Here is a 24983-nt window from a genome sequence, read left to right on the forward strand (position 1 = left end):
GAAAGGAACAGACATAGGGAGCCATGGGCACCAAAGGTAACCCCACGTGCTCTTCATACAAGGGCCCAAGGCCATGTCTGCCCCAACTCCATGCCCTCTCCTGCCTTCTCCTCAAAGCTCAAAGGGAGGGAAGGGGATCAGTCTTACCCTACCTTATGGGGGGAAGCTGAGCTCCTTCCTTTCCTGCTGGAGGGGGTGGGAAGTGGTATAACTGAGCAGCTTGCAGTGTGACCTCCAGGGTCTGAGCCTGAGATGGTGATGGTTCCCTCCCTGACCTCTGATACCTTGGACAATGAACCCCCTCTCTAAGCTTGTGTCTCCTCTTCTCTATTATGGAGATACTATGGAGTGGTTGCCTTGAGGGAGCTTTGGGAGGCTGAGAAATCCTGTCCAAAGAGGGATTGGGGTATAATACTCATGTTTACTATTACTTAAAGAACAATGACACACCCATATTTTAGGAGTACATAGTCTTTGGGGGGTTATAACTTTTTTAAGAATTGGAGGAAAGTTATGAACAATTCCTCCAGAAAAAAAGTATATACACAAAAAATTTTACATATGCGTTCACAGGATTCTTGAAGCCCTGAAAGCTTACCTGTGGACCCCAGACTCAGAACTCTAGATTTGGGGAGAACAATAACACAGCTGCATGTCCTGCCTTTGAACACAAAAGTGGGAGATTACAGAGTTGGAAGTGGGCTCAGGATGGGAACTGAAATCCTGATTGCCTCCACCTTGATCGGGTCCCAGCAGGACAGCCACCTTCCTGTTGGCCCACGCGGTCACCTGGCTCCCAGCAATCCTCCTTCCCACAGTGGAACAGCCACGCACCCTGTGAAATTCATTTGGCCCAAAGCTGCTGCCAGGATAAAGCTGCACACCAGGAGTGTCCGTGGGTCCACAGGGGACAGACCGGAGCCCATGCCTCCTCTGGGGAAACTCTGCATGCTTCTTTCTTCTTCCTCCAGGTGAGCCTCAGGGGTCTTCCTTGTACACGGCATGGCCAGGCTTCAGGACAGCACAGCACCTAAAGGCCGGCAGGCCCGGCCTGAGAATCTGCATTAGGTTCTCTCTGGGGAGACCCAGCACGTGACTCCCACACGCCGGGCCTGGGAGAGCTGGGGCACCCCTCCCCACTTCTAGGCAAGGTCTCTCCTGGAAGGGGAGAGGGAGGAGGGAAAGAGGCAGGCAAGGCCCTTAGCTACTTTCCTCCCTGAAGCTTTGCTGGGCCAGCCTCTCAGGAACATTGAGTCCTCCATTTCCGGAGAAAGATGAGAAAAGCCAGAGGCCCAAGGTAACCACTCCTTTCCGCCTTCTAATTATTTTCTTTTGCTCTCCTTCTCCCTTCCCATCCACTCACGCGTATCCTCCTTACACATAAAGGTGTGGATGCCATTGAAAGAACACCGGGCTTAGAGACAGAGAGCTGGGTGCTCACATCCTGTCTAAAAGATCTTGGGCAATTGACCTAATCTGTCTAAATCTCAATTTGCTCATCAGTCAAATGGAGTTAATAGCACCTCCCCTCCCTACCTCACAGGGTTTTGGGGGAGTATTAGATGAGACAACTTGGGTGAACTGGCTTGGCAAAGCCTGCAAAGTAGAATGTATTATTATCTCAAAGCGTTAGCTCTTAGTCACAGCTGCATCTTAGGTCAGGACTCCAGTTGCAGTGGGGAGAAAGGGAGAGAAGAGAATGGAGGGAGAATAAAGGAAATGTCTATTCTCTGAGAAGGAATTCAGTGAAGGTTCCCTTTTCTCTATCTTCAGGTGGTCACCATTATGCCAGGATAGGTAGTGTGTTTTCTGCTAGACATAAAGGTCACTGCAGTCATAATTATAGTTCTCAACAGAGAGCAGAGTCAATTTCTCAGTGCTGCTGAACCCCCACACGGCCCCCTTTATGGTCTGGGAACAGTAGGAATAAAGCAGAGGCCAGCACACAAAGCAGTCATATTAGGAGGAGAAAGTGAAAGATGATGCCTGAATGGTAAATGATGAATCTAACAGAAAATCCGCAGGAGGTGGGGGAAAGGCAGAGACTAAATCCAACAAAGTTGTTCAGCAGAGGACATCAACAAAAGGCCACTTAACTGTCACCAGCGATTCTCAGAAGCCCCCCTCCCCATCCATGCTTTCCCAGAATGGCCAATTAATTGGCCATGTGTGCAGAGAGGGGAGCTCTTTTATGAACAGAATGCCTTGCTCCCACACCCCGCCGGACCTACTCCATTATCTCGTAGTTCAGCTGTTCAGACATGCCAAACTCTCCTAGAACCCCGGCTTTGGGAACTCTCAGACAGAAACATTAGCAAAGGGTTTAAGGACCTAGAAAAGAAAGCAATTAGGCTTTCTTCCCAAGTAACATTCAGCTTCGGTAGAAATAGGAATAAAAGAATGTACTAGTAAACAATAGCTCAGGAATTTAAAGGCATTAAAAAGTGGGATGGTGCTAGTCACCCAAAGTACCCAGCATCTTCTTGTTCAAAAGCATCATTTTAGGTCACTAATAATAAGACAAATATCCCTGTACTTGTATAGGTGTGGGGGGAGAGAGAGAAAAAAAGATTGGGCAGGAGCGAAAGAGAGAGAGACAGTGGAGCAGTTAAGAATTCTTGGAAATTCCATGGCAGCACTTCCAACAGAACTTTCTGTGATAATGGAAATGTTCTATGTCTGCACCATCCAATAGGATAGCCACCAGTAGCTAGTGTGACTGAGGAGTTTTTAATTTTAGCTAATTTAAATAATTTAAATGGCTACATGTGGCTAATGGCTGCCGTATCAGACAGTATAGTTCTATGAGAATTCACCAGCCCTGAGCACTGCTTCCAAGGCTGAATCTGAAGCAGAGGGACACAGCTGCATTTGACTTAATACCTAATATTGGCTTCTCACTCAAAACTAATGACTCATTAATTAATTTTTATTTTAGACATTATCCTTTACGTGAAATAATGCCTAATTGAGTAGACTTTATTATGTGCCAAGCACTTGCTAAGGTGTGGGAATAAAACAGAGAGCAATATGGACCTGGTCCTTAGATTTCTAATGGAGTAAGTAGAAAATTAATTTGAAGAGTGTACTTTAAATGTAAAAATATAGCTGGTGTATGTGCTACAAAGGGAACAAGGGAACACACAAAGTGCCATGAGGACAGGTGACAAGGACAGTTACCTAAAAAGTTGTGTAGAGAACTTTCATCTCCTGCAGGTGAGTGGATAGATACCCAACCAAACCTGCCCACATGAAACAACTAAAATGCTAGATAAAATAGTAATAACAACTTTTTAAATGCCTCACTGGGTTGGCATGAATGTAAGAATCTACAGAGCCAAAAGAAGTAAAAGCAAGACACCTGAGAGGTAAGCAAATTTTCCCCCGAAGAGCAGTAGGGATCTCTGAGCCCTAGAGTTCCTGACCTTCCTCCTAGAAGAATATACCTTGTATCTGGGATCATTTTCCTCCCGCTTGAGGTATATATTGAAATTTTTTCCTGTAGTGAAGCTCTCAGTTTTCATTTGTTTGAAAATTCTTTATTGACTTTCATCCTTGAAAGAGTTTTACTGGGAATGAATTCTAGGCTGATTTTTTTTTTCCTCTCACCACATTGAAAACATTATCGCACAGTCTTCTGGCTTCCATTTTTGCTGTTAAAAGGTAATGAATTAGTCTATTTACTGTTCTTTTGTATGTGATCTTTCCTTATCCTTGGTTGCTTTGAAGATCTCTTTGTCTCTGATGTTCTGTGGTTTTACCTTCATGTATTCTTCAGATACATTGCAGTGTGCTTAGATACACATTTCTTTGGTTTACCCTGCTTGAGATTCATTTGGATTCCTGTATCTGTGGATAGCTCTCTTTTCACTATTTTCACAAATTTCTCTCCAGTCATTATATCTTTTAACATTGGCTTTCTTCCAATCTCTTTATTACTTTTTGGAACTTTTAATTAGGTATATGTTAGGTGCTCTCATTTTATCCTCCAAGACTCTTAGTCATTCTATTATATTACTAGTTCATTGTCTCTCTGAGCTATATTCTGGATAATTTATTTGTATCAAATATTTGTTTCTTTATTCCTCTTAACTGATTCTCTCATCAGCTGAGATTAATCTGTAATTTAATCGTTTTGCTAAATTTTAAGTTTCAACTTCTACAGTTCATCAATTCTGAAACAACTTTTTTCTCAGATTTTAACACTCCTGAAATCCAGGAGCATCTTATAATCAGAGGCATCCTGAATGGTAATTGGCCCTGGTTTTTGTTGTTGTTGTTGTTGTTGGGGGGGGGGAGGTAATTAGGTTTATTTATTTATGTATTTATTTTTTAATGGAGGTACTAAGAATTGAACCCAGGACCTTGTGCATGCTAAGCATGTGCTCTACCACTTGAGCTATACCCTCCCCACCTCGGTAGTGTTTTTGATGACACATAAAATTATGGTGCATTTTACAATCAACCCTGTTTCATAGTCAACACATTATGGCATCTATTTTTCATTTTTGGAAGTTCTATAAGATTCTTTTTGAGCCCAAATGACTTGAATTCCTCATTTATTTTAGAATTTCTTGCTTATTTCTTTAAACTTATAAAGCTTAGTACTTTTATATTCTGTGTCAGATAGCTGCAATATCTGAAGGCTTTGAAAAATCTATTTCTGTTGCATATTATTTCTGCTGGTTCCCATTCATAGTGCTTTGTTTTCTTGTACCATTTATCTGCGAGCCAATCATTTTCTTTGGGCCTTTATCTGTGGAATTCCTTTGAGGCCCAGATTGAAGTTGAATTCCTCCAGAGAGGATTTGCATTTACTTTTATGAGTTGCTTGGGGGAGGGGCACTACCAACCTGAGACCACTCTAAATTAAATTATTTGCTTGAGTTACTTTGGACTACACGGTTAGCATAAATTTAGACCACAGACTCATACAGGGACTTACTTGTGGTTAAGAATTCTCAGGAGATACTTTTCTCTGGGTCACTTAACACCAAGATTTTAAATCCTGCACAATAATAGATTATTTGCAAGCAGGTAATCAGAGTTAGTGTTTTAGGGTCCTAGAATTGTTCGAAGAAAGGGTACATACTGATAATTTTCTAGACTTGGGTCAAGTATGCATGTTCAAATTGCTAGAGTAATAACTTCCAAACAGGTAGAAAGGGTAAAAATGAAATGAAAAATGACGGGAGGGGATAAATCAAAAGACAAAGGTAAAAAAGGGGGTGCTTAAAAGTAGGACAAATGGAAAGAAAATAAAAAGAAGAAATTTACCTAAATATATTTCCAGTCATGCTAAATGTAAATGGTTTTAACTCTCTAGTACAAGACAAAAATTACCAGAATATTCTTTTTAAACCTAGCTGTATGTATTCACAAGAACTATGCTTAAAGTGTAAGAACAAAAAAAGTGGAAAAAAGATATGACAGGTAAATATTAAACAAAAGGAAGCATGTCTAGCTTTATTAATATAAGATAAAATAAAGATAAAATAAACTTTAAGGCAAAAGGCATTATCAGAAATAAGAGGGTCACTACATAATAATACTACTTTCAATTTCCCAAGAATATTTAACATATAAAAATATTCAGGAATAATTTTAACAAGTAATGTGAAATCCTTCCTGGAGCTAATTATAGAACTATTGAAAAATGCTAAAATTTTAAATAAATATGAAGATACACTTTATTCTCAGATAAGAAAATTAAATGTCATAAAATTATCCTTTCTCCCCAAATAGATTTAAAGATTCACTGTAATTCTAATCAAAAACTCCAATAGTCCACAAAACTTCATAGCTATTACACATGTATAATGAAAAAACAAAGATCCTAAGACAAGTTAAGACAATCCTGGAGAAGAACAAATTAGGAGAATTTTCTATATTGGACACTGAAACATATTATAAGGCTGTGGTAACTGAGACAGTGTAGTTTTGGCACAAATAAAACATAGCACAAAAACAAGCCCAAGTATATTTGGAAACTTCATTTTTTTATGGACTTGGCACAGCAGATCATTGTGGAACAGAGACTATTTAATAAATGTTACTGAGACAACTGTAGATTCATATGAGAAAAATGGAATTAAATCTCAGTCATACCACATACACAAATCAATTCCAGGTAGAGTAAAATATTTAAATGTAAAAGGTAAAACTATAACACACTTAGAAGACAACATAGAGAATATTGTTATGACATTGGAATAGGTACTAATTTTCCTAAATAAGACATGAAAGGCAAAAAATAAAAAACCTATACAGTTTCCCATAAAGGAAAAGATAGACAAAATCAACCATATTATAATTAAGAACTTCTCAACAGAGAGTAGAAAGCAAGCCTCAACATGAGAGGACATATTTGTAACACGTAAAACTGGAAAACAATATCCATGCTATGTAAAGAACATCTGTGAGTCATTTCTTTTAATGGGCAAAGAACATGAAAAGCCATTTCACAGAAGAGGACTCACAAATGATCTATAAACATATGAAAATTATAATTAGTAATCGGGGAAAAGAAAATTAAAACCACAATGAAATTACCATTTCACACCAACAAATTGTCAAGAGTTAAATGTTAGTCAATGCCAAGAATTGGCAAGGATGCAGCCCAGAGAGGGAGTGGGAATAGCTCCTCTCACCCACTCCTGGTAGAGCTTTAAATTGGTGAAATCACTTCAGAAAACAGTGTTACCTAGTGAAGTTGAAATGTACTGCACATCCTATGGCCTAACAATTCCACTGCCAGCTATATGCCCTGAAGAAACTCTTGTGCATGTGCAGCAAGACATATGTCGAAGACTGGATTTATAAAATGGAGATGTACTCGTATTCATATAGAATACAACAGAGCAGAGAAAATGACCAACTACAGCTACATGCATTCAGTAGTCGAACCTCAAAACCACGATGTCAAGGGAAAGAGCACGCACTGTATGTTTCCATTTATAAACATTCACAAACAGGTAAGACTGAACACTATATTGTTCAGGAGTATGTGCATAGCTGATAATTATAAGGGAAATTATCAGTGTGGATTCATGGTTTCATCTGGGGAAGGGAAGGGAGTGCCATGAGAGGCACCTGCAGGCTTCTAAGGTGAGCCATGTTCTTGTTCTTAAGCTGAATGGTGAGTAAAAGTTAATTTCACATTTAACAGGCTTTGGAAGTTTTATACAGGCTCTTGTAAGTATGATATACTTCACAATAAAATGTATTTTAGAGGAAATATGTGAAAGCTAAATTCTTATTCTTCATAGTGAGAAATCAATAGAAAATGCCTAAAACTGAAAAAAGCAAGAAGTAGCAATATAAACACCAAATTTAGGTTTATGGATGTGAATATCAAGGCTAAAAGAATTTAATACGGTTGTTGCTGGAGAGCAAGACTTGGGAAGAAGGAATGAGGAGCAGGACTCGGCTGCTTTTTATAAGTCTCGTAGAACTACTGACTCCTTAAAACAATGTGCCACATAACTTATTTCAAAAAAAGGGAGGTTTAAAAAGTGGCATTCAATACCTAGAATAGTTAAATGCATAGAGACAGAAAGTAGAGTGGTGGTTGCCAGGGGCTGGTGGGGGAGGGGGCTGGGGTGGTTAGTGTTTAATCGGTACAGAGTTTCAGTCTGGGAAGATGAAAAGTTCTGGAGGTGGATGGTGCTGATGGTTGTACAACAACATGAATGTATTCAATGTTACTAAACTGTACACTTAAAAATAATTAAAGTGGTAAATCTTATGTATATTTTACCACACACAAAAATTAAAGCTCAAAAAAACAGTGCCATTTGAGCTGAGTTATGCAAGGTATGAAGGAGTTAACCATCCGAGGCAGGGTGAAAAGGTTGGAGGAAATCTGATTCTTGCCCTGAATCCCTTCTTCATTAAAGGTATTAATTCCCACTTCTGGTTGGAGACCTCCCTAAGGGTCTCCAGAGAGCACATGAGGTGCTCCAATATTTGCAAATAAAACTCCCAAACTAAATTATGTTTAATTTCCAAAAGTCCCCTTTGGGTGCTTAATGGAAATAAATATAGCAAATGTAACCTTAAAAACAGAAATCCAAGAGTATTATCCTTCACGCTACAAAAGGATTCTTTGACTAACAAGAGGATTTACCACAGTTTCTTAACATACCTCCCCCAGGACACTCAGAGTGTGATTTAATTAACACAAAACAGGCTTATCCCACCTTCCAGAAATATGTCAAACAGGTGCTTTCAAAGGAATTGAGAACTGAAAATCCAAGAAAACAATGGCCCACCAAAAGGGTCACTGCTGCTCTAAACTAGAGTTTCTAAATCAACTTCATCATGAAAAATCCCACGCTGGGGCCACACCAGCGGGCAAAGCTGTAGCTAACCGACATCTCCAATTTGGCTAATCACACCTCATACCTTCCTCTATCATCACACACCGTATAGATTCTAATTCTTCACAATCATCAGTCTAATACAAAACAAACTTATCGTGGGCCGAGGCTGTGTCACATTCCTCAGTGTGACCCCAGGAACCCTGCCTACAGCCCAGGCACCTCCCAGGACCTAGTTATTAATTGATTTGTTGATCCATTCATTCTAATGATGGTCCACAGCCTGAGGGAACAAACCCTTACTTCCTAGGTCTTCATCCTTGCTTGCCTATTCCACCAACTCTGTGCATCCATCAGCTCAGAACTCCTAAAGCTTTTCTCTGTCCTGCTCCCCATTTTTAGTTACTGGACCCATTTTTCACCACCTACAGCCAGAGACCTCACATGGTGTCACCCCTAAGTGCAGCCCTCCAACACCAGGGTCTTTCTTCCCCTTCCCTGGGACTGGGGTCCATCCTCAAACCTAGGCCTAGCAGTTGATGACAGGCTCTTGGGCCACCCTCCACCACATAGCTGCCTCCACCTGGCCATCTAGCTGGCCTCTTCTCTGTTGCAGTAGGTCTACCCACCTGCTTCCTCACCTACCAGGTCCAGCCACCTACCAGGGGAGCCCCCAGCTTCAGCCCATCTCCACCCAGTTCCTGAGGGAGAGAGGGTTTGCCCAGTGACATGCCCTGACCCTCAGCCCACAGCTCTCACCACCCTGTGGTTGAGAGTGTGGTCACCCAGGACCACCCAGCTGACAGCCACCCCAGACCACAAGCCAAGAGCCTGCTCCCACAGAGGTAGAGGGCTGGCAGTAACCACTCAAGAAGCCACTTCCTACTCTTTGGAGGAAGGGCACCTGCAGGCCAAAGGGTGTAGCTGCAGCCATGGCCAGCCCCTGGGGCTGGAGAGCCACCATACAGCCCTGTGAGGAATCAGTGAAGTCCTTCACTGTGCGGAGGAAAGGCAAAGGTGACCAAATACTTTCCCTGCCCATGGGCCACCAAACTCTTTCTGAAAAGGACCAAATAGTAAATATTTTAGGCTTGGAGGGGGCCCACGAGGTAAGACAGAGCAAGGTTTCTCACTGAATAGCCTTTCTTATATTTAAAAATATAAAAATCATTCTTAGTTTTGGGCCTGTACAAATGTAAGTGGAGACTAGATTTGGCCTGCAGGCTGTAGTTTGCCTACCCCTGGTCTAGTTGAAGAGGCATTCCTTTATAAGACTATTAGAAACTATTAGAGAGTTCAAGAGAAACCAGAGGCAGGAGTTGGAATCATTTCTTAGTCAAATCCAATGATCTCCAAAGTGAAGCACTTACTCCTATTGGGGTAAAAGAAAAAATTAATAAGGCTTCTAGGGTATATTTGTATCTCAACCTTTTTTATTTCAACTTCTGTTTGTGTTTTATAAAATACATGAGTACAACAGGATTTATATAGAATTCACATATATATGTAATTACATATGTTGAGTGTGACATGCTGAAATATTTTTCATTGTAGGAGTGCAGAATGAGAAAAATCTGAAGAATGCTAGCCTAATGATCTGGCACCAAATGCTCTTGAAAAGTCTCACACTGTCATGCTTTTGTTTCCGTAAGTACTTCTTCTCTTACATAGTGCTGGGTGGCAAAATCTGATTTTTTTTTAATTAAAATATATTTAAATCAGTGTCGACAGATACAAGAGAATTTCCCTATTTTTGTAATCAGTGTATTGGGGGGGTGCTATTTGAGCACTGCCATGAGCAAGATTCTGTCTTTGGAATCTGATGTCTGGTTCGGATTTTGAATCTTTGCTGCTCCTTTTTGTCACATAGAGTCAGAACTATCTTCCCCCATGGCAGGCCTTCGAGGTGGGGAGTAGGGGGTGGGGGTGCTGCCTGCCAGTTTAGCTCCTCACCTTACTTGATCTCATCTAAACAGCACTGTTTGTACATTTTTCCCACATTTTGTAGGAAAAAAGATGGAAATAAACATTCTGGAAACAAACAGCCTCACTTGGACATTCACTGGACTAACCCAGGTAGCTAGATATTGATTTGGGCAGAAAAAGAATAAAACTATGAAAGATATTGTCGAGAGCTCTGAAAGGTCAAAATTTTTACCCTGCCTTCAAGTTAATAAGTTGGCTTGCTATTATTTCATGGATGCCAGCAGAGGATACAAAAATCCTGGGTCACAGACAAAGGACTTTATTACTTTATTTGTGCCAATTCCCTGAGCCTCATTTTCCACAAAGAGGGCCAGGTGACACCTGCCCAGGCAGTAGGCTGAATTATAGGAGAGGACTCTTGAGTGTAGGGAACCTAAAACTTTCTCTGATTTCTATTGTTTTAAATTTGTTAATATTTTGTAATGGCCCAGAAAGCGGCCTATCCTTGTGATAGTCCATGAGTGCTTGGGAAGAATGTGTATTCTCCAGCTGTTGGATGAAGTAGTCCATAAAAGTCAATCAGATCAAGTCAACTGATGGTGCTAGACAGGGCAGCTATATTCTTTCCGAGTTTCTGCCTGTTTGACCTAAATATTACTGAAAGAAGGGTGCTGAAATCTCCAACCAGATAGCAGATTTGTCTGTTTCTCCTTGCAGTTACATGAGTTCTTGCCTCATGAATTCTAACACTCTGTTGTTAAGTGTAAACATGCTAAGAATTGTTATATATTATTGGAGAATTAAATCCTTTATTGTAATGTAACACTCCTCTTTATCCTTCATAATTTCCCCTTTTCTGAAGCCTACTTTGTCTGAAATTAAGATAGCTACTACAACTTTTTTTTGATTAGTGTTAGCATGGAATAGCTTTCTCCATCACTTCACTTTGAATATATCTCATCTTTATATTTAAAGTAGGTTTCTTGTAGACACCCTAATAGTTGGGTCTTCTTATCCAGTCTGAAAAATCTCGGTCTTTTAACTGATGTTTTTAGACCATTCACATTTAAATTTATTACTGATATAGCTGGAGTAATATCTACCACGTTTGTAACTGGTTTCTATTTATTATATATGTTTATGTTTCTTTTGTTCCCCTCTTCTGCCCTCTCTGGTTTTTTTTTTTAAACATTTTTTATTGAGTTATAGTCATTTTACAATGTTGTGTCAAACTCCAGTTTAGAGCACAATTTTTAAGTTATACATGAACATCCGTATATTCATTGTCATTTTTTTTTCACTGTGAGCTACCACAAGATCTTGTATATATTTCCCTGTGCTATACAGTATAATCTTGTTTATCTATTCTACATATGCCTGTCAGTATCTACAAATTTTGAAATCCCAGTCTACCCCTTCCCACCCCCCACCCTCTTGGCAACTACAAGTTTGTATTCTATGTCTATGAGTCTGTTTCTGTTTTGTATTTATATATATATATTTTTTTTTTAGATTCCACATATGAGCAATCTCCTGTGGTATTTTTCTTTCTCTTTCTGGCTTACTTCACTTAGAATGACATTCTCCAGGAACATCCATGTTGCTGCAAATGGCATTATGTTGTCATTTTTATGGCTGAGTAGTATTCCATTGTATAAATATACCACTTCTTTATCCAGTCATCTGTTGATGGACATTTAGGCTGTTTCCATGTCTTGGCTATTGTAAATAGTGCTGCTATGAACACTGGGGTGCAGGTGTCTTTTTGAAGTAGAGTTCCTTCTGGATATATGCCCAGGAGCAGGATTACTGGGTCATATGGTAAGTCTATTCCTAGTCTTTTGAGGAATCTCCATACTGTTTTCCACAGTGGCTGCACCAAAGTGCATTCCCACCAGCAGTGTTGGAGGGTTCCCTTTTCTCCACAGCCTCTCCAGCATTTGTCATTTGTGGACTTTTGTATGATGGCCATTCTGACTGGTGTGAGGTGATACCTCATTGTAGTTTTGATTTGCAGTTCTCTGGTAATTAGTGATATTGAGCATTTTTTCATGTGCCTATTGATCATTTGTATGTCTTCCTTGGAGAATTGCTTGTTTAGGTCTTCTGCCCATTTTTGGATTAAGTTGTTTGTTTTCTTCTTATTAAGTCGTATGAGCTGCTTATATATTCTGGAGATCAAGCTTTTGTCGGTTTCATTTGCAAAAATTTTCTCCCATTCCGTAGGCTGTCACTCTGTTTTACTTATGGTTTCCTTTGCTGTGCCAAAGCTTGTAAGTTTAATTAGGTCCCATCTATTTATCTTTGCTTTTATTTCTATTGCTTGGGTAGACTGCCCTAGGAGAACATTTTTGAGATGTATGTCAGATAATGTTTTGCCTATATTTTCTTCTAGGTTTATTGTATCTTGTCTTATGTTTAAGTCTTTGATCCACTTTGAGTTTATTTTTGTGTATGGTGTAAGGGAGTGTTCTAGCTTCATTGATTTACATGCTGCTGTCCAGTTTTCCCAAACACCATTTGCTGAAGAGACTATCTTTATTCCATTGTATATTCTTGCCTCCTCTATTGAAGATTAGTTGACCAAAAGTTTGTGGGTTCATTTCTGGGCTCTCTATTCTGTTCCACTGGTCCATATGTCTGTCTGTTTTTTGTACCAATACCATGGTGTTTTGATTACTATAGCTCTATATTATTGTCTGAAGTCTGGGAGAGTTATTTCTCCAGCCTTTCTTTTTCTTCAGTAACGGTTTGGCAATTCTAGGTCTTCTGTGGTTCCATATAAATTTTATTATGATTTGTTCTAGTTCTGTGAAGTATGTTCTGGGTTGCCCTCTCTGGTTTTAATTGAGCATTTCTAACAACTCCATTTTACCTTCTCCCTTGGCATATCAAGCATACTTCTTTTAAAATTATTTTAGTAATTGCCCTAGAGTTTGCAATGTACACTTTCAACTAATCTATGTCTGCCTTCAAACAACACTATACTACTTCACATGTGGTATGGGTACCTTAGAGTATGCCCATTTCCTTCCTCTTACCCCTTATAACATTGCTGAAATACTGTATATTTCACTTATCCATAAACTATAATCTCATTGTTATTTGCTATTTTTAAACAGTTGTCTTTCAGATTAAGAAAAATAAAAATAAAATATTTACTTTACCTTCATTTATTCCTTCCTTTCCCTTCTTTATATAAAAACAAAATTTTGACTTATGTTATTTTCCTACTCCCTGAAGAACTTCTCTTAATATTTCCTGCAGAGCAGGTCTGCCGGGATGAATTCCTTCAGATTTTGTTTGTCTGAGAAAGCATTTCTTCTTCACTCTTTCTTTAAAATGTCGACATTTATTTATTACTGTATCTTATTATATAAGTTTCAGGTGTATAGCATAATTCAACATCTGTATACACTACAAAATGATTATCACCACAAGTCTAGTTACCATCCATCACCATACAGTTGCTCCCCCTTCCCCTCATTTTGCCCACCCCTCAGGCCCCTTCCTCTTGGGTAATCACTAATCTGACCTCTGTATCTATGAACTTCCTTTTGTTTTGTTTCGTTTGTTCATTTTTTATTTTTTTAGATTCCACATATGCGTGAAATCACATGATATTTATCTTTCTCTGACTGACTTATTTCATAATACCTTAAGGTCCATCAATGTTGTTTCAAATGGCAGGATTTCATTCTTTTTTTGGCTGAGTAGTATTCCATTACACACACACACACACACACACACACACACACACACATACACCTCTTCTTTATCCATCCATCGATGGACACTTAGGTTGTTTCCTTATCCTGGCTATTGTAAATAATGCTGTAATGAACATAGGAGTGCATTTATATTTTTGAGTTAATGTTTTTATGTTCTTTGGATAAATACCCAGAAGTGAAATAGCTGGTCAAATGGTTGTTCTATTCTTAATTTTTTAAGAAACCTCCACATTGTCTTCCATGGTGGCAGCACCAATTTACAATCCCACCAACAGTGTATAACAGTTTCCTTTTCTCCACATCTACAACATTTGTTATTTCTTGTCTTTTCAATAATAGCCATTCTGACCGGTGTGAGTTGATCTCTCATTGTGGTTTTTATTTGAATTTCCCTAATAATTAGTGATGTTGAACATCTTTTCATGCGTCTGTTGGCCATCTGTATGTCTTCTTTGGAAAAATGTCTATTTAGATTCTCTGCCAATTTTTTAATCAAAGTCATTTTTTGTTGTTGTTAAGTTTTATGAGTTCTTTATATTTTTTTGGATATTAGCTCTTTATCAGATATATATTTGCAAATACCTTTTCCTAGCCAATATTCATTTTGATGATGATTTCCTTTGATGTATAGAAGCTTTTTAGTTTGATATAGTCCCATTTGTTTATTTTTGCTCATTTCCCTTGCCTTTGGAGTTGGATCCACAAAAACATCACTAAGATGCCAGTGAGGCTACCACCTATGTTTTTCTCAAGGAATTTTATGGTTTCAGGTCTTAGATTCAAGTCTTTACTCCATTTTGAGTGAATTTTTGTGTATAGTGTAAGATAGTGGTCTCGTTTCATGTGTTAGTATGTAGCTGTCCCATTTTCCCAACACTATTTATCAAAGAGACTATCCTTTTTCCATTGTAGGTTCTTTGCTCCTTTGTCATAAATTATCCATGTATATGAAGGTTTATTTTTCTGGGCTTTCAATTCTGTTCCATTGATCTGTGCATCTGTTTTTGCCAGTACAATACTGTTTTGATTACTAAAGCTTTGCAGTATAGTTTTCAATTGGGGAGCATGATACCTCCAGCTATGTTCCTCTTCCTTAAGATTGTTTTGGCTATTTAAGTCTCCTTCAATCTGGAAGGATAATCCCACTGGGCAGGAATTCTTGGTTTGTGGTTTTTGTTTTCAGTACTTTCAGTATTTCACCCCACTCTCTTCTTGCTTGCACAGTGTCTGACAAGAAGTCCACTGTAATTCTTATGCTTGTTTCTCTAAAAGTAGTAAGGTGACATTTCCCCCTCTGGCTTCATTCAAGATTTTCTCTTTGTCTCTATTTTTCTGCAGTTTGAATATTTTTAATTTTATTTTTTATTATACTGAACAGTAAACAAATCTGCCCTTCACTCCACAGAGAACATTATCTTTGTCTTCCAAAGCTATTTATTGTTCTAACATCCTTGAAAAAATAAACTGAAACTGGAATAATCTGGACGTGCAGAAACATAAGAGATCCATGGAGTATTTATCCATGTATAAAACACTGGGGAAATGGTACTGGAAATTAGGTTTAAAGTGGTTTCCTCAGCCTTGGTTGTCCATTAGTATCACCTGAGCAGATCTTTACAAACCAATGTCCACAGATTCTGTTTTAATTGGTCTGGGATGGAACCCAAGCATCAGTAGTTTGCAAAAGCTCCCAGTTGATTCTAATGTATACCCAATGTAGAGAACACCTGTCTAAAAGATGATGTGGTGAGGTGTAATTGGTAATATATTTTTAGCTCAGTGCTTCCCCAACTTTGCTGGGCATGTAATTCACATACTTGGAACTCATGTTCAGTGCAGATTCTGATTCAGCAGGTCTGGAGGGGCGCCAGAGATTCTTTCAGACAAGCTCCCTGGTACGGCCTGATGCTGTCATTTGACTTTAAGTAGAAAGGTTTTGGCTCACTGAGAATACACTAATTATAATCTGTTTCTACTCCTAAACTTTCATATACATACATGTTCAGGAACTTATCATGTATGAAAGAAGACAGCCTGACTCTGGAAGATAGTTTAGCAGGAAGAGTGAAGCCTATCCTCTCCCGGGACCACAGAAATACCTTGGGTGTTGAGGTCTTGAGAAATGTGACAGACACTTCAGGGTGTTAAAAACAAAACAAAACAAAACAAAAAAGAAACAAACAAACAAAAAAAAAACAGATTTAGAACACAGGGCCATTAAATCCTTAGTAACAATTTCACTCTGAACCTTACATTGCTCAAATACTGATGACAGTAATAGTTGAGGAAGAGTCCACAAATTTGGAACCAAAAGTGTCAGAAAAATAAAAAGTAAAATCCTGACATTACTAGAGCAAAAGGTTTGAGCAACTCAGGAAAATACTCATCAACTGGTTATTATTTCTACTTCTATTGGAAGTAAGGAAAATCATCTCTCGACTGCCTCCTCTCAATTGTCTGGTTTAATTTCCAAAGGTCATGATACCACTGGCCTCTGAGACTGCAGAACTGGCACCTGTATCCTTCCACCACGCTGCAGCCCTGGCAAAGAATGGGAAGTAAACACCCTTTTCCAGGGCCAGTGCTATTTATTACCAGGCCTTCCCCTGCTTAGCAATTTGTCTACTTTCCAGCTTGAACAAATAACTTTCTGGCTACATGAGTCCCTCATTTGTTTTCCTGAGTAAACGGAAAGCTCCTAGACCACCTGCCAGGCACCAGGGAGCCTGGAGAACGTAAAGGAACATGCCTGTTAGATATTTATCCTATTGATGGCCCTGGGGCCGGAACAGGGTTGTGGGTGGTGGCGGAGATCTGATGCCTTCTTCTTTGACATGCCTCCTTAACAAGTTAATACCTGTCCACCACCAGCTGCCTCTGGAAGCATTTTAGAAATATCACTTCACAATGATGAGACAGGTCATCCTTTCTTTCCCACTGGGCCTGACTTCTCTGAGTTTTCTAATACAGATTTGCTGAAATTCGAGCAGAAGGTCTTTACTTTCCCTGACCTCTGTGCTTCTTACATCCATCAGAAAAGAACAATACCATGGCAAGATACTCGGAGCTGAGGAAGGGAGATTGCCTCAGCCAGTTAGCTAGGTGGATCACATGTGAAACTGACGCCGCTGCAGGTGTCACCAATTGGCGCTTAGGTGCTGCAGATCCAAAATAAATAAAACCTTGGCTCTGCCCTTGAGTGAATCATAAACCCAAAATCTGGGTTAATGGTTTTCTAAGGTTAGGCCAAGTTGTTTAAATACTCAAACAGAATGTATCTATTTGTTTGTTGAGAGCAGTGGACATTTCATCATCCAAGGTTTCAAGCAGCTAATGGTTAATGGGAGTAGGTGGTTCTTTGGGTTGTTTAATCCCTGTTCAAGGGCATGAAGTCCCCAAAGGATAGAAATAGTGTCTTTGGTCCATTCCAGGTATTTTGTAATAATTAAAATAGTGCCCCAATTCTCCCTTGATGACAATGCTGGGCCACAGGAACCACCCAATGCCCCTCAATCATGGCCATTATCAGCTAGCAATGGCAGCCAAAGAGGGAGACCTGGCTCCTGTTTCCTCCCTAAATTCCCTCTCACTACTGCAAACCTGGAAACTCAAAGGTTTCAGGGGCCAGGCTGTGAGACCAAAGGGCCTGGAGGAACTCTGCACTTTAAAGGCATTAAAACTGCCTTCTCAGAAATAATCTGTAGAGCTGGCGTTGAGACTCTACTTCACCTCTTCCATTTATCTATGTTTGGACATGTTACTTCACTTCTTTAATTCTTTGACTCCTCATCAGTTACACAGGGATAATAGTACCCATCCTGCACATATCCCCAGGTGGTTGTGATAATTTAATTATCCAATATCTAAAAAAGCATTTTAAAACTGTAAATCATTACAAAAATGTAAGCAATTTAACCAATATCAAGTCTTGCTTATCTCTGAAGGTCTAATTTATACTCTGTTTCTCTCAGAACTTTGGGACATACATTCCAATCTATTTTCCAGAATTCCACTGATAATATTTGTTGGAAAAGTACTCTTTTTCTGCTGCCCTAACTTGTTGGGAGTATGGCTTATGTGATCGTTAACTTGCTGCCCTGCAGCAAGTCAAATCAACAAATATTTACTAGCTGCTGAGCTCAGCCTTGTAGGAGATACAAAAAACTATGAAATTCACTTTCTGCATTAAAGGAGTAAATTGCCCAGCAGCATCACGGTACCCATATATTCTAGAGAAGGAAAAAACTGCCTGTGCTCTCTAGATGCCCCCAATACACCTAGAGCTTTACTTCAAATATAAGAAACAACTGGTGTTCATGATTTAAGGCTCAATGCAAATAGTAGAGAGAATTTATTTTACAAGCTGGCTGGTTTGGCAAAATTCCAGAATTCATCAAATAGAAAGATAAGGATGATGATGATAATGATAAAAATGGTTCGTCAGAGTTGGTCTTAAGATAGTGACATAAAAGAAGTGCAGTCTACATAGGACATTCCAAAGCTGGAACAAACCCTCAACTTCACCCAAAATAGACCTATGGCAGGCAGGGCCTGTAAAAATCAAAGGTGACCCTATATACTTGATGTAGTTGTGTTTGGAAGCTGGACCTGTGATGGTTTCAGGCAATGTTCCTTTGATTAGTCAAATAAAAGGGCATCAATATCTGTTTAACATGGGAAAGTTCCTAGAGAAAGAATCTCAATATTAAAAATGACAGCATTCAACTAGTGCTTTTCTGTGAACTGTTGAGGTCTTTGTCATTGTCTTGAGTCTAAAGAAAATAAGGCTTCTATTAAGGGAAAATGCCAATGTTCTCACTCATAAATGAATTTTCACCACTTGCTGAGAATAATAATTCAAGCTAATACATAATGAGTACTTCTTCTGCCAGGTAAGGTGCTAAGTACTTTAATACATTAGTTTACTGAATTCTCTTGATCAGCTATTGTAAATATGATCATTATTCTCATTTTAAAGATGATGAAACTGGGGCTCCCAGAGGTTACATCACGGCTCAATGTCACATGGCTAAGTGAACAAGGTGGGCTATTTTGTTGCTCCTCACCATCTGTAACCCAGACAGAAGTGGATATGGTCTGTCTTTCAGTCCCCAGGTGGCCTTAGTTCAACAAGTGGCTCTGGTTTCAAGTGGGCAACACACTGATGACAGCTAATCCCATCCAGAGTCATGGACCATATCCCTCACCCTATCAGCTACTTCACAAAAGGTCTTCTTTTGGTCCCTAAAAGGATTGGGTGTAAGACCTGGAAATGGCTCAGAAAACCCCTGCCCAGTACCACAAAGAAGAAAACTCAAAATACATTTTTCTATTATCAGTGGACTGTCCCTTTTCCATCCTCTGGTGTTCTTACTAACGGAAAATTCCATGGAAACTGGTTTGATGAGGTATGAGAGCCTTTCAAATTGAAATGTGTTTCAGAAATTTAAGTTGTGTTCATGAATGTTTACGACTCAGATTTTCTCTTTTTCAGTGGGGTCTTCACTTACAGAAGACATTATTTGTCTTGAGCAAGAAACCTACTACTCTTGAGATTTGCCACCTGTAAAATGTGGATAATAACATTCAGCCCACATTTTCCACGTCGTTTTGGGGAGTACAAACAGAATACAAAGAAGAGAGGTAAGACTAATTTTATAATACAAGCCATCTCCTCTAACATTCCCAATCCAGAGGCCCCACCACCACCCATCACTCTCCCGACAGCGGCCAGGTTTTTGTTTTTTTATAGCAGCTCTCATTACCCAAATTAAAAATTTTGATTGTTTACTCATTTCCTGTCTTTCCAACTACAATGAAATTCCATGCAAGAAGGGATTTTTTTCTTCTTGTTTGCCATTGCATTGCCAGTATCTAAAGCTGTTCATGGCACACATTACACTCTCAATAAATGCGTGCTGAATAGTAAAACCTTTTTTTAAAAAAAAAAAATCTGTATCTTTGTAAACACTTTTAAAATTGGATTTCAGGACCACAGAAATAGATTAATTGTAATTCTTGGTTAATGGCACGCTCATCATTGATCCTTACAAGGCCTTCTTTTGTTATTTATTTAGCTGTTGAATTAGACTTATTAAAATCAGGTAATAAATATCCAAAAAAAAAAAACCCAAAAAAACCCAGACCCAAAAACAAAAGCTAAGGTCCTTCATCTCACTATAGGGCCCTGATTCTTATCTCATCCCCTAGCCTCTCCCCATCTAAGGTAATCATCATTCAGAAGCCCAGGTTCTTTGTTTCCGTAGAAGCAGAGCCTAAGATGGGATTCTTGCTTAGGTGATTTTCTGAGGGAATTCTCAGCAGAAGGGGAGTCTGGGAAGCAGGGCAGGATGGGAGGAAAAGCTAAGCAAGGATGTATAATTTATTGGAGACTGGATTCAAAGCTCTGGAGCGTACACTGCACCACAGCACTGACTCTACCTTGAAGCAAAAGGCTAGCTGTTTGTACCTCCAAGTCAGGCAGTCATCAGCTAACATTTGGGGAGGTAATAAAGAGAAGGCAGGTGCATAGCTTCCTGGGTGAGGCAGCCCCTGTTTGGCTAAAGGCAATTCTCAGAGAAGGATGGGGCTTTGATTGGTTGACAGCCAACACTCATAGCAGCTGGGGATGAGTGCTCTTGACCAGAACAAGGGTCTGCGCATGTCTACTATATTTTGCTTCCCTTATCCCTGCTCCCCTTGTCTATTGAGGTATAGCTGATTTGCAATATTATTTAAGTTACAGGTGTATAACACAGTGAGTCACAATTTTTAAAGATTATACTCCATTTATAGTTATTATAAAATATTGGCTATCTTCCTTGTGTTGTACAATATATCCTTGTAGCTTATTTATTTTATACATAATAGTTTGTACTGCTTAATCCCCTACCCCCTTTCCCTCTCCCCACTGGTAACCACTAGTTTGTTCTCTGTGTCTGTGAGTCTGTTCCTTTTTGTTATATTCACCAGTTTGTTTTACTTTTTTGATTCCACATTTAAGTGAAAGCATACAGTATTTGTCATTCTCTTGACTTATTTCATTATTGCTTCCTTTTTTATAAAGCTTTACCAAATTTGGTGTCTTTCCTGTAAGTGTTTGTACATGTATGTGTGTGTATATCTCATATGTTTTTCCAGTTATTTGGAACTTTCTAGAAAAAAATCACACGAAATCTTGTTTTGTTGTATAATATTTCAGTATGTAAAAATACCATACTTTACTCACTCATTCTCCCACTGGTGAACTTTTAAGTTGTTGTTAGGTTTTTGTTATTACAGTGTTGCTGTGAACATTCTCATATATGTCTCCTGTTGTATACTGCAAGAATTTCTTGGATTTATGCCTGGGGTGGAATAGCTGGATCATAAACTTTAGTGTGAACTTCAGAGGATAATGCCAAACTGTTTTCCAACATTGTTTTACTAATTCACACACCCACCAATAAGACAGCCTATCATCCACCTCCTCTCCAACTTTTTAATTTCTGTAAACTGGATGAATATGAAATGGCATCTCACTGTGGTCTTGATGTGTGTGTCTTCCATCAGTAATCATCTCTTCCCATGTTTATCAGAATACCTGTTACCTCTTAAGTGAAATGCTTGCTCATATCTTGTGTCCATTTTCCTATCAGATTATTTGTGCTTTTCTTACTGATCTGTAGTTCTTTGTATATCCTTTGTCTGTTGAGTGTATTATGAATATTGTGAATATCTTCTCCTAGTTTATAACTTGTTTTCTCTATTTCTTTATGGCGTCTTTTAATGAAGAGATCTTAATTTGATTATAGTCATACACATTAAAACTTAATTTTATTATAGTCACAGGTATTCTTTTATGGCTTTTTAGGTCTTGTTTAAGAGCTCTTTCTCAAGGAATCTAAAGGACATTCTCAATCTTGGGGGTAGGGGGTTCCACCAATAGAGCCAGGTTACAGGCAAGTCACGGAGGCAAGCATTGTCATGCCTACTGAGACAGTGTCTGGTCTGAGACAGCCCTGACTAGCCAGCACAAGCGACCAGCTGGCTGACTGGCAGGTGTGTTCTTGTTACAGAATTGGATGTATCACGCTATTAGAGCTGGATACCATTAAAAATTCTAATCATAGACTGTAATTAACTTTCCTTGCTCTGACACCCCGCTCACTAAACAACCTTCTGATTATAATTTGGCTTCCCATGTATCTTTGCCTACAGGGAGAGAATGTACTGTTCAGGCCAACGTGAGGATCCAATCCACTAAACAGTTACATGCCATGATGTAAATTAATAAATTTGTATTCTGATTTTATCATCTGTCTCATCTGAGCTCTGTAGGCGTGAGTCAGCATCCCCAAGCCTAATCAATATGGACACAGAGAATATCAAGCTTCTGAGCTGAAAAACTAAGAACTAGACCTAGGACCTGAGAGAAATCACCAAGGTAACATTACCCTGGAGGCCTGGAGGCCTGATGGAGAAGGCCTTCCTATATGTCATGTGATATGGACAGGGATTAAAATTGACTTTTGACATTATAAAGAGCTGCATATTCAAAACCATGGCTTGGTTCCATTCAGGTGAAGGCAAAGAACAGGAGATGATCAGGAGACTCAGTCTGAATATTTATTGGTTTATGAGCACACACCAGATGCTGCACAAATCCTAGGCAGAAGGACAAGATTTACAGACATGCTTGAAAAAAGCAAACTGGAAAAAAGGGGGGTGGTGCAGATGGTACACACTGAGAAGGAACGGAGAAAGTGGCGCCTAAAGAGGCATCTAACTGATGAATCCTTGCTCCACTTTGGTATTCATGGTCCAGGATGCAAAATAGAAAACAGCAACTTTAAGGACCAAAAACAGAAAACACAAAAAACAAAAACCAGAAGGAAACACAAGGGACACAAGAGAACAAACAGGAATGTGCCAGGGCAGTGAGATTATCCAGGCCAGAGGAGTGATTTAGGACCAGCAGGGTGAGAGGAAGATATCTGAAGCAAGTTCAAAAGACAGAGTGGAGGTGAGCCCATTAGGACAGATGGGGATAATTTAGCAATCCTGCTATCAGATCAGCACTTCATCTAGGGTTTCTGAGTGGGCAGTACCCACAGTGACACAGATCTCCTTCTGGGATCCCAATTACACTGAATAATAAAGGGAAGAATATGATCAGAGATGTAGTATCTGGGAATTTTTGGCCCAGTGATAAGAAGTGATCCTCTACTTTGTATTCAGACCAAAAACAAACAAAGAAAATAAGGGGGAGGGGGATGATCTATACTGATGACCCTATGGGATTTATTTTCCAAAGAAAAATATTTTCAAGAAAGAGTGAGATAAATTAAAGGAAGTTCGGTGTCATCTTTGAGACCAATCTAAAAAACAAGCTTTATCTTCCACAGTACTTCCCATGGGACCCCCACCAGAGCAAAGCCACAGGCGTGGCTAGATTGGATGAAGCTAGAGAAATATTTCAGATGTCCTTTTGTTCTAAAAATGAGGTAGAGACATGCCACCCAGTAAGGAGTGATCCTACATGTGGCTTGCCCAACCAGCTGTGTGGAAGGAGAGGCATACAAAGTGTTCAGCAAAACAGCAGGACCAAAAGATAGCAGGGTGGCAGAAGCACTTCTCCCAGAGCACCACAAGAATGCACAAACTTCAAGGAGGGGGCTAGAAAGGGGCTGGCCTTTGTTCTCTACAAAGCCAGAAGGCTCTGACTCACATGTGAAAGAACAAGAGTCCTTTATAGTGGGCTTATATGTGTGTGTAATGGGGATAAGTAGATGTAGAAAGAGCGGGGCTCCTCATCTAGTAGAGGTGGTCCCGCACATGTTCCATGATGGTCTTCATCCCCAGCCAGGTCTCCTCTGCAGTGGGGATGATCTGGTTGGCTGGCAGAAGGAAGCCATAGTGCCTAGTATCTCTCAACTCAAAAGCAAATGCATACTTGATGCCATTATCATATGCCCAGTCAGTGCTGCTCCCGCTAGCTGGATCTGTTAAGTCAAAAGAGAAAACACCTTTGAAGCCTAGTTCCCTTCAGAAATAGAAGGGAAGGGGCCAGGAATTCTGTGGACCTGTGGCTCCTTAGGGATCTGAAAGTCATCAGGCCTACAACACATAAACACTGGCCTGAATTATGTCTCAGACTGTCCTGCACCATGAGGGTCTCCACTAGTCTCAAACCAAGAGATTTTAAATGCTCATTTCCATCTTGTCACCAAACTCACTGTGTAGACTCCTTCAGGTCACTCAAAACCAATCTTGACAGAGTGTGGTAGGCAGCCTCCAGGATAGCCACAATGATCCTTGTCTCCTGGTATTCACACCCTTGTGTAATGCCCTCCTACACTGGATAGGACTGACCTGACCTGTTACAGGAGACTGCAGAAATGAAGGTGTGTGCCCTTCAAGGCTAGGTCATAAATCCATGGGTTTTGCCTTGCTCTTTCTTGGATCATTCGCTCTGGGGAGAGGCAGCTGTCATGTTGTAAGGACACTCAAACAGCCCTAAAAAGAGGTCTATGTGGTGAAGAACTCACTGTCAATAATCAGTACTCATCTGCCAGGCACCCGAGTAAGCCCCCTGAGAAGCAGATCCTCCAGCCCCATCAAGCCTTTAGATGACTGTCCCCCCAGAAGACACCTGGACTGCAACCTCCTGAGAGCCCCTGAGCCAGAGCCACCCAGCTAAGATGCTCTGGAGGTCCTGACCCACAGAAATTGTGTAAGAAAATTAATGTTTATTGTTTTAAGCTGCTAAATTCTAGGGTAACTTTTTACATCACAAGAGAGAACTGACACACAGAGAGAGAAAGAAGCACAGCCCTTGGGACTTCCCTTTGCCAAAAGGCTGAGGAAGGGCAAGAGGCTTGTTTCCCTGCTTCTTCCCAGTCAAACTCCACTAGAGCAGAAATTGGCCGAAAGTGCAAAGAGTAGATGATATTGAATAACAAAATAATGATGTCAATAGCAGCTACTATTTATTGAAATCTACTATGAGCCAGTCATTATGCTA

At 39.8% G+C, this 24983-nt stretch overlaps 1 protein-coding gene and 1 long non-coding RNA gene across 9 annotated transcripts in view; one reads left to right on the plus strand and one right to left on the minus strand.

Annotated features, from left to right (window-relative positions):
• Positions 1–24983, minus strand: part of LOC105063080 (carboxypeptidase A5) — a 62116-nt gene that overhangs the window by 18241 nt on the left and 18892 nt on the right. For 2 of the 5 annotated variants that reach the window (XM_074367057.1, XM_074367056.1), the window contains exon 2: positions 835–1051. In XM_074367057.1, the coding sequence (XP_074223158.1) occupies positions 835–1004 (170 nt within the window). In that variant the 5' untranslated portion in view covers positions 1005–1051. Of the gene's footprint in view, positions 1–834; positions 1052–22433; positions 23962–24983 lie in introns of those variants that run through there. The other 3 variants (XM_074367059.1, XM_074367058.1, XM_010947534.3) reach the window with 3 other exon arrangements.
• Positions 1–24983, plus strand: part of LOC141578133 (uncharacterized) — a 34703-nt gene that overhangs the window by 3248 nt on the left and 6472 nt on the right. For 2 of the 4 annotated variants that reach the window (XR_012508093.1, XR_012508090.1), the window contains exons 2-3: positions 9876–9968; positions 19473–19621. This is a non-coding gene — a long non-coding RNA (uncharacterized LOC141578133). Of the gene's footprint in view, positions 1–756; positions 972–9875; positions 9969–19472; positions 19622–22177; positions 22404–24983 lie in introns of all 4 variants that reach the window. The other 2 variants (XR_012508091.1, XR_012508092.1) reach the window with 2 other exon arrangements.

Source organism: Camelus bactrianus, chromosome 7 (genome assembly GCF_048773025.1).
Source record: "Camelus bactrianus isolate YW-2024 breed Bactrian camel chromosome 7, ASM4877302v1, whole genome shotgun sequence".
NCBI classification, from domain to species: Eukaryota; Metazoa; Chordata; class Mammalia; order Artiodactyla; family Camelidae; genus Camelus; species Camelus bactrianus.